This window comes from Blennius ocellaris (genome assembly GCF_963422515.1).
Source record: "Blennius ocellaris genome assembly, chromosome: 9".
In the NCBI taxonomy this organism is placed as follows: domain Eukaryota; kingdom Metazoa; phylum Chordata; class Actinopteri; order Blenniiformes; family Blenniidae; genus Blennius; species Blennius ocellaris.
The window spans coordinates 8,150,428-8,162,645 of record NC_137658.1 but is presented as its reverse complement, the minus strand read 5'-3'; the positions used below and the strand labels follow the sequence as shown (position 1 = coordinate 8,162,645).

Here is a 12,218-nt window from a genome sequence, read left to right as displayed (position 1 = left end):
CCCACCAAACAAAGTTCACGTTTCATTCAATAATGACATTGCGTTAAAAGAAATGAAATTTTATGTGAGGAGGAGGAATGTTTTGTTTTTTTTAATCAAAATTATTTTTTAGGAGTGAACTTCGGGTTTCATTGAAGTGTTTTCAGGTCAGTCAAATGTCCTCATTTTGAAACTCGTCGATCTGCACCATCGTGGATAGAAGACCGATTGAGTAATGAGCGACTCTTCATCTCCATCTCGTGGATAATTGACAGTATAACATTTGGCAGGAACCGTGACTGACATCTGAACACTGAAACTTTCAAGTCTGTGAAACTTCCTTTTCCTGGAGTAATACAGTACTTCTGTAGTTGCGGTCACGAAATGTTGCATGCGATCTGCAACGATCCAAGAATGGGAACATATTGTAATATTAAGAGTTAATAGTTTACGCATGACGGAAAGTTACCGAGCTGAAAGCCTCGTCTCCTTCCTTGTTTTAGTGACTCAGACACCAAATGAAACACATCAGAGGCCGTGGGTGTGTGTATTTGAACTTTCCACGGTGAAATAAGTTTACTTTTACTCAAACACACAATTCAAACGCTTATCTGATCCCTTGACGCTATAGTGAGAAAACATCCCTCCTTTGTCCACTACGTCTGTATTTGGGTGTCGCTTCTTGGTTAGATGGAGGAAGGAAAAAGAAAAGAAAAAAACTTTCTTCATGAAGGAATGCACTTCATTCCTTCTGTCACAGCTGAGTCTGTCTGAGAAAACCAGTTTGGCGGTTGAAGTCTTGCCGGACGTGCGTCCTGACGCGCACCTCCGTCGCGCTTCTACGCGGAGCCTGTCCCTGCACGCCTTCCGCATCTTTCGGTGAAAACATTTGCTCAGCTGTCAGGCCACTCCCAACCCTCGGCGAGAGCTGCAACAGTCTAGTCTTTACTTGTAGCAGAGCGAGTTGCCGTCCACCGTTCTTGCGCTCGGGATTATGCGCGCGGCGGCGGAGAATGGCGGACACCAACGCGCTTGAGGAGCTGCAGTCGGAGCTCACCTGCCCGGTGTGTCTGGAGCTGTTTCACGACCCCGTCATCCTCGAATGCGGACACCACTTCTGCCAGGTGTGCATCATCCAGTGCTGGGAGGCCAAGGCGGACGAGTTGTCGAGTTGTCCCAAGTGTAGGAAGTCGTGCGGGCGCAAACTGCGCCCCAACTCGCTGCTGTGTAACGTGGTGGACAGCGTGCGTAAAGCCCGGGTCGTGGACGCGGCGGCGGCGGCGGGGACGTCCGGTTGGGACCACGAAGGAGCCCTGGAGATGCCCGAGGAGCGTGAGCCCGGGTCCAGTATGAGCAGTGTGGCCTCTTCCATCGGGCACTGGCCGCACTTGGGTGTTGATTTGTGCGAGGAGCACGAGGAGAAGCTGAAGCTGTACTGCGAGGACGACCAACTCCCCATCTGTCTGGTGTGCGGCATGTCCCGGGACCACAAGACCCACAATGTCATCCCCATTACCGAGGCTTTTGAAATCTACAAGGTAGAGTGGGATTGCCCTGGTTTCCAGGCCCTCCTTTCTCCGATCTGCTCCCAGTGTTCCTCAGGCGACACAAAAGTTTGTTTCCACCAGATGTGGAAAGAGTCAATTACGTCCAGCAGATGTTCCATTGCTTGGATTTGACTAAATTACAACTAAAAGTTCTGTTGGTGAAGATACTGAAGTAGAAGAAAAAAAAGCACTCTTCATATTCCATTTAATTTGTTTGATTGATTCAAATGATAGTTTCATAATACAGTTCCCAGATAAACCACAAAGTAAATAAAATCACATTGTGCATTTCTAGAGAACATGTGTCATGAGTGCCGATCATAAGGTTTGAATAGTGAAAAGCAGATTACACTGTCATTCGTTACTAAGTAGGAGTACAATTATGTAAAAGTGCCATAAAATATTATTTTAATACAATTATGTAAGTTTTTGTTATGTATTTTACACCTTGCCAGCCACTCGGCATCTATTCAGGGTTACAGATTTGGAGTTTAAAGTATGATAACTTATTGGAGATGTGGACTAATACATATTTGTTTAGCTACACAGCTTGTTCGGTGTTTGACAGTTTGAAAAACACAAAAAAAGCATTCAAGCTGAAGCTTTAAATACTACTTTATTGAACACCACACATTTATATTGAGAGAAGCAATTTCAAAACCCGAGAGTTGGTGCCAGTGTTAACAGAACTGTCTTTATAAGTAACTGAGTGCTGCTTGGTGTGACTAAACTCGCCATAGTCAGAGTTGACATGACTGTAATGTTTTAGAAGGTCCCCTCCCTCTTTGCCCCGGCAACCCTCTGGTATTTTGTGTTTTATGGGAATCCAGCAGGCCCGTGTCAGCTCTTAGCCCTCCTCTATAGTTTTAACTTCACCGTGTGTTTGAAGATTCGCTCTGAAAGGCCTCTCTGTGCAGTTCGACATGTCTTGCCGGTGCTAAATTCCAGTTTGGTTTTTTTTGTTTGGGCCTGTGGGGCAGAGAGCTCAGGAGGATGGTTGGGTAACTGGGTAACCATCATAAGACTCCGATTAAAGATGAGATGTTGTTGTTCAGAGTGACTTGGCGATCAAATTAACTGGACTTTTTTTGAGCATAATCTCATTGGCCAGAGCTTATCAGTCACGTATCGCATGTGATTTTCAGGACAAACTTTCTGTGGCACTCGAGAGAGTTCAGCTACAGTCGGAGGAGGCCAACGTCTTCCAGAGAGAGACCAACGAGAAGATCCTCCTCATTAAGGTACCAAGAAGCGTGTGTGTCGTCTGTTTCAAGTCATCAAGATTTAGTCCCCCCCCCCCCCCCCCCCTCCAGCTTTCGTACAGATTCCTACTTTTCAAAGTGCTTCATAATATGAGTGTGGACAAAACACAACAACTCAACCCAAGTCGACATTTTCAAGAAAGTGGTCAAATAGTAAAAAGATCAAATAAAACTGAGAGATGCTTTTAAGAATGCAAATGGTTAAATGACTTCAGATATCGAGCTTTTTTGCAGCTTCACTGATCGAAAAGCGCTTTGTTATCACAGGAAGTCACATCCGCACACACTGACGGCATCTGATGTACAAATGCGAGGTCCCCGAGTGCCGGACCTCCGTTGGGAGCCATTTGTGCTTCGCTGTTGACCTCCAAGGGCCCCTTGGCGGGTCAAGTTGGGGATTGGACCACCAACCTTGACATTGGAACAAGTTGTATTTTACCAACTGAGCCACAGCAAATGACAAATCCAAGGCAAAATTGAATGTTGAAAACTAGATGGAACATCAAAATGAATAGAAAATTAGACAATTGGAATGAAATGTAAGCTGATAAATGGCTGAATAAGCGGAATTAGGTCAAATGACTAAGAAATGAAAATGGATCTCCACAAACGACAGTGTTTAACTACAGGAGTTCGTTTGTTCGCATTGATATGCTAAAACAAAACAAGAAAAAAAGGTTTGTTAGCATCCTGCATGTCGAACCAGAAATCCCGGTTGCTCGGCAACGGGTCACCTGCATTCCGACACCTCTACCTGTCGGATGACTCGTTCTGAGTGTGACGGGAGGTGACGTTAACAGGCCGTCGCTCTAAACGCCTCGTAAATATCCGTACATGTCACGGAGAGAGTTTGCCTTTCTCACGCCCCGTGCGGCACACTCGCACATGTACACAATGTACGACTCGACGAAGACCTGCTCGCTGCACATTCTCACGAACGGAGATAACAGGCTGGTCCCGGTTGGACCTCCACTCCAGGCCTGTGTTTTTGAACGGAGATATGAGGGTGGTGTTTGCAGCGGAGCGATAACAGATAATTTCACATATCTCTACCGCAAGTCGCCCCACTCATCCCCCCCCCCCCCCCCCTCTGTCAGTTTTGCTGTGTGTGCGTGTGTGTGCTTCATCGTCTTGTCTGTTTGACCCAGTTTATGTGCAGATTCTCAGATTTTCACTTCTCTCTCTGTGTGTGTCAGCGTGACAGGATGTGGGTAAGCGGGGCTGAGGGGAACTTTGTCAACTTGTCATTTCCTGCGAATGTTTTATGACACAAGTGTAGCGATGTCTATCTTTCAAAAACACGAGTTTTTAACGCAATACTTGGTCTGTGTGGCTTCTTTTGTGTTGCCTATAAATACCATTATAAAGTATAATATAAGTAATGCCACTTTTGTGCATCATCACTGTAATATCCAGTTGGATAATGAGAGCTGGACTGACAGAAAAATTACCTTTGCATCGTACTTGAGGATATTTAAACACACTTTAATTCAAAGCTTACAAAGTCCCAAAGGGAAAAAAATATATATATATAATATATACATAGTGAATGTTCCACTTGGCAGACATTGATAAAAGTATTGGTGTTCTACATTGTCAAATTTTATCAAGCAAACAGTGCATTACAAAAGAGTTTTTTTTTCTTTTGTATTGCAACAAATTATTGAATATTTAGCTTTTACCTGAAATAATTTCTTGAATCATTTGATTACCTCTCAGATGTCGGTGAGTCTGTGTGCTCTAAATAATGTAATCTTTTAAAATGATGTCTTCCAGTCTTTCCATCACAGTTAAAACGTATCTGCTCATTCACCGAATATATTTGGTTCTCTGGTATGAGATCTTGTGCTTTCGATACAGCATCCTGGTGTTTTTCCATCCTTTTGTGGGGTTAATAGCTTAACTCAAATAATTCTATATTTCCAGCACTTTTTTTTAGCTTCCTAATTTAAAAAAAAAACACCCCAAAATGACTTGTTTACATGAGATTTTAGTCACATTGTAGCAGAAATGTAGCTTTTTATTGCCGAATAAGACCGAGTCCAGATCAGACATCTAATTTGAATAGTTTCTGTTTTGAAAACTTCCACGCAGGTAAAGGATTTCAAAATGACATGAGGGTCTTGCTGTATTTCAGGAGCGAGCCGGAGACCTGGAGGAGCTGGTCACTGCAGAGTTTGACCGCCTGAGAGAGTTTCTTCTCGAGGAGGAGGAGCGCATGAAGGAGAAACTGCAGAAGCAGAAAGAGGAGAAACTCAACCAGCTGGAGGAGGCACTGACGCAGGCGACACAACAGATCAGCCAGCTGGAAAACACGGCTGACCAACTGCGGATCAAACTCCGGGAGGAGGAAAACCCCGAGCAGCTCAAGGTGAAGAAAAGAGACAAGCCAGGAGGAAATTGAAAATATAGAATCAATTTTGTTTGGGGAGGCTTGGTAGATTAGAGAAAGTCAGAAGTGCAATAATAAAGAAAGTATCAGGAAGTTGCAGTAGAGGCTGAATTATTTTGAAATTTAAAGGCCTGTTCTGATCTGTTTCAGGGAATCAAAGATTTCATCGGAGGGTGAGTATCTTCTCTCTCTTTCTCTTTTTTTTCTTCTCAAGAAGATCATTCCTGGACTGTGATTTAATGAGATCACTCAGTTTCTTGGCTGTTGTCCCCTGTATGACTGTGTGGTCGTTTCCCAGCATAAAATGGCACAGACAAGGAAAAAAAGATGTTTTGTTTCGCAAGTGGTTTTAAGTCTTGTTGAAACAGGACGTGAATGTAAGAGTGTGGTTTGGTGACTCACCGTGGTCACGTATAATTGTGCCAACGAGTTGCCAACAGCAAGCAGGAAGCCAAATAAGTATAGAAAACTGATAATTGTTACATTTAAAGCTATTCATAAATATGGAAAGTAAAGATCCGGTTGCCCTTATTTAAATTCGGCATCTCTTCTTAATTTCCCAATAGAAGAATGTAGATTTTGGACATGGACTTTAGAAGGCACTTGCTAAAAGGCTTTGACACTTCCGGTTATCATTAAAGGTCATTTTAAGAAGCAAGACACAGGAATAAATGTACAAGTTACCAAATATGGTCACGTGCCCATTAAAATACTTAAAGCCGACCGTCTCAGTGTCCTGCGCAGAACTATTACCTTATTTTCCGGCATTATTTGTTTTTATTACAACACGTTTCCTTACCTTTCCTCCCTCTGCATCTCTTTCAGTGCTGAGGGTTTGTTTGAGCGTCCCGCTGACGTCGGTGTGGACCTGCAGTCTGCCGAGTATCTGGGACCTCTGCAGTACAGGACCTGGAGGAAAATGAGCTCCATTTTTCAGCCAGGTGAGACGATGCTCACACAAGTCTGGAAAAATACAAAAGATCACTTATTCCTTGTTAGATTTGAGAAAAGAAAAAAAAGGGGGGGGGAGAAAGACTGAGCCAGCAGGAGTTGAAATATCTTGATGATGATGATAATAATCATATGAATAATAATAGACTTGTAAAATCAGTGAAGAAGATTTGATTGTAATTACATATAATTTACTCTGCTTCATGTTTATTTGTGCTCTTTAATTTTGATACTTCTATGTACCCTGGGATGGTCTGCTTGTAGATAGAAATCTTTATATTAATTTGACTTCAAAACAAAAAAAGTGTCCATTCTTGCTTTGTTTGAAACAGTCGGCTGTATCTGCTCTTAAACCGCTGAAAATGTTAGAAAAGACATATTATGGTGCGTTTAGCATTTAGAAAATACATGTATCTGTTGAAAGTGTTTGAAATAGTGAGCTCTATGTGCTTGATTTTCCACATGGTTGTTAACTCTGTAAAATTAGACTGACGCACACAAGTTAAATGAATCTCTGGCGCTCCGTCATTTATTTTTAATTTGTATCCATGTTAGCTGATGCACTTATCGAGCTCGTCTTACACCCGTTGCGCAGGTAGGCGTTCGGTGTCTCCCTGAAGGTCCCTCCCGGGTCACCCGGTTTAAACACATTTGTCGCTGCCGTCGTTGATTTGTGCCTCTTCCCTTGCTCCCTGGCTTTCCCAGCAGTCACGGCGGTGACCCTTGACCCCAACACGGCCTACCCGTGCCTGTGGGTTTCTCCCTGCTGCACCAGCGTCCAGGTGGGAAGGATACAAACGAACCTGCCCAACAACCCCGAGCGCTTCACCCTCTATAACATTGTCCTGGGCTCGGAGGCGTTCTCCTCGGGCAGACACTACTGGGAGGTGGAGGTGGGCGCCAAGACGGCGTGGGGTCTGGGCGTGGCGCGGGCCTCCGTCAACAGGAAGGAGGAGATCAGCCTCTGTCCGGACGACGGCTTCTGGACGCTGGTGCTGAGGGACAACGGCAATGGCACGAGCGATTACGAAGCCTGCACCGACTCGGAGGAGAGCTTGTTACGTCCCGCCAAGCCGCCCAGGAGGGTGGGCGTCTATCTGGACTACGGGAGAGGCGAAGTGGCCTTTTATGACGCCGGAGACATGAGTCACCTCTTCACTTTCTACGACGCAAAATTCAAAGAGCCAGTTTTCCCCTACTTCAATCCCTGGCCAATCATCAACGGAGCCAACCGAGAGCCCCTCGCCATCGTCAAGCCGCACTGGGGGTAGACGTTCTGTCTTGTCGAAGCAGAACTGACACACAAACGCATGACAGCGGTTCAGCAGCTAACGGACTTTGATGGAGTCGTATCTGGAGCAGCGATACGTCTTCTGAACATGCAGCTTGATCTGTTATCGAGCAGAAGAAGAAAAAAAGAATAAATGACTCCAACAAACCCCCGCAAAAAGACCAAAAACACTCGATCCTACGCACAAACACGTGTTGCCAAAGCTTGAACAGTTATATTCCTCTGAGCTGGATTATAAATGTCTTTATTGAGAACACATCGATCAGCCGCAGTGCTGCGCTTGGCCGCCATTATCCTTCATTGTGATGAACATGGTCTTGCATAGTGCTCTTTTATTTAGAGTGGATTACACCAATACTCTCCTGCTACTGTGAATACGAACTGGTGCCATGTTCCTGGAGCCGAGGTGTTTGTACTGAAAGAGGCACTTTGGGGGAATGTGTCATGCATTGATGTCAAATTGATTCTATTTGATAAATCTTGTTTAAATTTTAGGGTGAAATCTATTTTCAATGTAAACCGAGAACCATCTTGAATGTAAGCCGCCACCCCAATCGCGTCACCAAGTTGTTATTATTGGGGATGGATATGTTCTCCAATGTGTTTAAGTGGTTATTACCACAAAAAAAAAAAAAATTGTGTCACTATGTTTTTAAGTCACAAAATATTTCTTCGATCAGTCACACACAATATGCTCTTTTGTGTAATGTGATGTAAGATTTTTACATTTAGGAAAAAAGTTCTTTAAATGGCTTGGCAGGCATTACACAACATAAAATATTAAAATATTATTGGTCACAGAAGTAGGTACCGAAACTGTGCTGTTTTCTGTTTATCCTTTTTTGCATAGTGTGCGTGCAAGTGTGCATGTGGTTAGTATTTTGCAACTGATTGCGTGTCTTAGTTTATATTCAATATAGGCATCATCCCAGTGAGCAACAAACATTTATTTTATTTTTTTATATTTCATATTCTTTGATTACTCTTGAAAATTAGTAATTGGCTGAATAATATCTACTCAAGCTTTAAGGACAGTTTGAAAATCATAATATTGAATTGTAATTTGTTTAAAAACACAGTTTCTGACGATATAACAGTCAAATCCAGGAGGGCCACTACCTGCATGCGTTATATGTATTTCTCCTCCAATGCATCTTGATTTAAAAAAAAAAAAAAGGTGTATCATCATCAAACTGTAGGAAAGTTGAGGAGAAACCACTTATCAGCGTCAGAGCAGAGAAAGACTGAAAAACCTGCAGGACCGTGGCCTTCAACGGTATCATTGAATCGCACACCCAGGTTGCTGTCACATTTGTTTCCACTTGAGGGCGCCCACAGCCGACTGACTGCACCGTCTCTGTCCTGCAGAACTGTTTATAATGCCACTTGCAGCTTTTATGAACCATATGGAAGCCGGCGTTCATGCAGCTGCTGCACACTTAAAGCGTTTAGAGAAGATCTCTTCTTAAATTGTGATTCAAAACATATTTGAGATCTGATTTAGGCCAAATCTCTTTGGAATAAGAAGGAAATGCAAAGAAAATGTAAAGCAAAGAAGAAAGATAACTATATATATACATATAGTTATATTTGCTCATGTTTGATGACCTCATTAGTTCATGTCAAAATAACAGTAGTGAGTTAATCATGTTCACAGGAGAAATGGCTGCTGATCATTGCTGCTGATTCTTAGAATTCTGGAAAGAAAAAAAGAAAAAATAAACACCATGACCCCCCCCTGGTTTCAACTTACATATATACAGCATTGTCTTTTTTTGGTTTGGAAAAAAAAACAAATTTCTCCCTGTTTGTGCAGAAAGTAACTCACACTTCCTCTAAAAGACACTTTGGACACTTTCAGCAGCTTTTATTGCAAATAACAAATGATGTTGTTGGATATTATTACTGAATACGGAATTTCCTTCTGAAGTATTTAGTGAGTGTTTATGCCAGGGATAATTCGAGCACTTAATGAAATAATTACGAGAGTCATATCATCAGCCATTTAAGGATTGTTGGTTGTTGTTTTTTTTCTTTTCCAATTTCTTTCCTGCAAATAATCACCCTCGTGTGACTCAACACATTTCCATATTTAAAGCAAGAAAACGATCCTTTATCAAAGCAGGATTACTTGGTGGGCTTTTGAGACGCTTAAAAGTAGAAGAGCCGGGATGATTATCACAAGTTCTGCGCCAATCAACATCCTACAAAATAGTTTACACATATTTAAATGATGGTTATTAACCCACTGTTGGTAATCCTACATCCTACAATTAAATTCAAACAATGTATTTAGATCTTATATACATTCATTGTTGTTAATTCGTTTTGAAGATTATAAACACTTTCACAATAAAAAGATGGTTTAATTATTTCATGTTTGTTGATAAGGGTGATTTTAAAAGGAAGAAACACAAGCTGAGCTTTTGATCAACTGAATAATCAGTTGATTGAGTGGATCCTGGCTTTGGTGTTTACCTGTCACGGATCCGTACGGAGCTCCTTCTTTCACTCCTGACCAGTTGGACAAGGCTAATCACCCCCAACCTCATTGTGCAAGGCGAGCGGTTGACTACAATTACGAACAAATAAGTAATGAGAATCAGTCTGACCTGAATAAAACTTAGCTAATCTCTGGGAGTCATCTACCTTTACCTGTCAGGGTTGTGCTCGGCTCGGCCCTGCTCTCCTCTAACCGTCCTGATCTGTAATTAGATATTATAGATGTTCGATAGACATGCAGTAACACCGGCCTTAACATCGACATCACGCCCGCTCTCAGTTCAATGACGCCTTTCAGCACTTTCGAGGTGCCCCTCCATGGTGAGATATGCCAACTTCAGGAAAGTTTTATCACCCCTTTCACATGTCAACGTACTGAAACTACAGTGTTTCCCCTTTTCAGCTGTGTGTAACTTAGCTTTTCTGTAATGGATCTCTTTTCTGCCTTCATTGAAGAATTTACCTCTCCCATCCCATCAATAATCAACGACAAGAGGGGCTCAAGCAAGACAGATGGGGTTGATGTGATTAATGGAAACCTCATTAGCAACTGGAGAGACGTCAAACTATACATTGGGCCCCAAGTCTGGATCCATATACCGTATACGATCAGGGTTTCAGGTTAAATGACAAATGTTTAATGCAGGTTAACAGGAGATGCGGAGTGAGACAGCAGCAGGGGCAGGACAGAGTTCAGCTGAGACAGCTAAGGGCAAAAGGGGTAAAAGCGAACGAGTTCATCAGCTCAAATCTCCCTGACACCTTACAACATCTTCTCTTTTTCCCGTTGGAAGGAAGAGAGATGGGGAGAGGAAGCGACGGGACATTTCATTTATGAAGAATGAGTGTATTTAGTTAAAAACCCAGTCACATTATACCACAAAGATAAAAGCGCAGTGCTGGGCTCACGCACTCGCGTGAACATTCATGTCTAAAAATAGAGGTCGGTGGTGACATGTTCACCTGTGTGTGCATGTTCAGCCATGCTTGTCGGATGAGATTATGCATGCAGCACAACATTGAGGTGAAACAAAAGCCTTTCATCATCACACAGCTGCCGAGTTTGTTGCATCCCTTCACCTCTTTCAATCCCGTGCTCACTGAGGGAATAGCTGGCATTGGTGCTCCTGCTGGGGGGGCACAAAAAAAAAAAAATCCAATTTATGTTACAGCAAAGGCTTCAAATGTGACCGAGGATTGGAGTTGGGTGGATTGAAAGAAAGGGAGAACTACAGAGAGTAAACACAATTACTTTAACAAAAATCATGCGGATAATAAAAGAGACCAAAGACCAAAAGAGCTCGCTTCTCACCAAATGAGATAATAGAGCTGCAAAACATTAAAACTTCAGAACAATAATTGACATAGTGAAGTGGTAGTTTTTTTTTTTCATATTTATATGAAGCTAATATTGAATTTGTGAAATTTAAGTTGAGAGAAAACCTGAAGGCCTTTACACGTTACAGCAGTTTAAATTAGTTGATTAGCCTGTTTCAGTTCCAATTGTTGTTTTGAGCAGTTTTATGACGATGTTTTTAAGGAATTTTAGTAATTGTATTCACTTTTTCACCCATTTTGAAGCGCTTTTGCCATCTAAGCTATTCAGTCATTTTCACGATTTCAACAGTTTGAGCAGGTTGAGCCATTATATTTATTAATCTCTTTTAGCCATCTTTATAGTTTCATCAGTCTCTTTTAGCCTTTTGAAGTCTTTTGACAACAAATTTCGTGTTTTTTTTTCCCAGCTATTGTAAGCTGTGTTGGGCTTTTATCTGTTTGAGGAGAGTTTAACAGTTTTAGGAGCAGCACACTGTGCTTACATTAATTGAGTGATAATAAAGGAATTCTATTCTATCTTATTCTAAATTTCACTTGTTTGTTTCTATCCACATATCAATCATACAGGTAAAAAGGTTGTGATGGCAGGTGAATGTTGAAATAAGTGCCACTTTCCTCTGAGACTTTATTTTTGATTTATTCAGGGTTTGATTACCACGAGAGGTGTGTTTACAATCAGGAAATTCATCATCTGCTGTGCAACAACAATAAAAATAACACAAAAAACAGATTGTAATTTTGTGAAATCAACAAAGAGCCTCCAGAGCTGCAGGTTGAAGACACCTGAGGCAGACAGAGCAGATTCCCTCACGTGTCTGGAGATAAATGTAGACTGTATGAAGGTGGCAGGGAGCAAAGCAGGAGGAGGAGGAGGAGGAGTATTTACCTGTGATGGAGGGGAAAAGGTGGATCAGGAGGAGGAAGAGGCGGAGAGAGAGAGGTCGATGTCTTACAGG

At 42.3% G+C, this 12,218-nt stretch overlaps 1 protein-coding gene across 2 annotated transcripts; it reads left to right on the top strand.

Annotated features, from left to right (window-relative positions):
* Positions 1 to 949: 949 nt before the first annotated feature.
* LOC308134312 (zinc-binding protein A33-like) lies at positions 950 to 8,681 on the top strand. 2 transcript variants are annotated; one of them, XM_080501986.1, is made up of 6 exons: positions 950 to 1,517; positions 2,672 to 2,767; positions 4,926 to 5,159; positions 5,331 to 5,353; positions 6,006 to 6,121; positions 6,840 to 8,681. In XM_080501986.1, the coding sequence occupies exons 1-6, from the start codon at positions 993 to 995 to the stop codon at positions 7,400 to 7,402; spliced, it is 1,557 nt and encodes a 518-aa protein (XP_080358112.1). In that variant the 5' UTR covers positions 950 to 992; the 3' UTR covers positions 7,403 to 8,681. The 2 variants fall into 2 exon arrangements, with proteins under 2 accessions (XP_080358112.1, XP_080358111.1); XM_080501985.1 differs by having other exon boundaries at positions 6,837 to 8,681.
* Positions 8,682 to 12,218: the final 3,537 nt, after the last annotated feature.

What these genes read in the sequence shown, in the direction of transcription:
- LOC308134312 (XM_080501985.1), top strand. Translation starts at nt 993, where the DNA reads ATGGCGGACACCAACGCGCTTGAGGAGCTGCAGTCGGAGCTCACCTGC. An exon ending in AAAACCCCGAGCAGCTCAAG is followed by an intron (nt 5,160 to 5,330) that starts GTGAAGAAAAGA and finishes GATCTGTTTCAG; the next exon opens with GGAATCAAAGATTTCATCGG. An exon ending in GAGCTCCATTTTTCAGCCAG is followed by an intron (nt 6,122 to 6,836) that starts GTGAGACGATGC and finishes TGGCTTTCCCAG; the next exon opens with CAGTCACGGCGGTGACCCTT.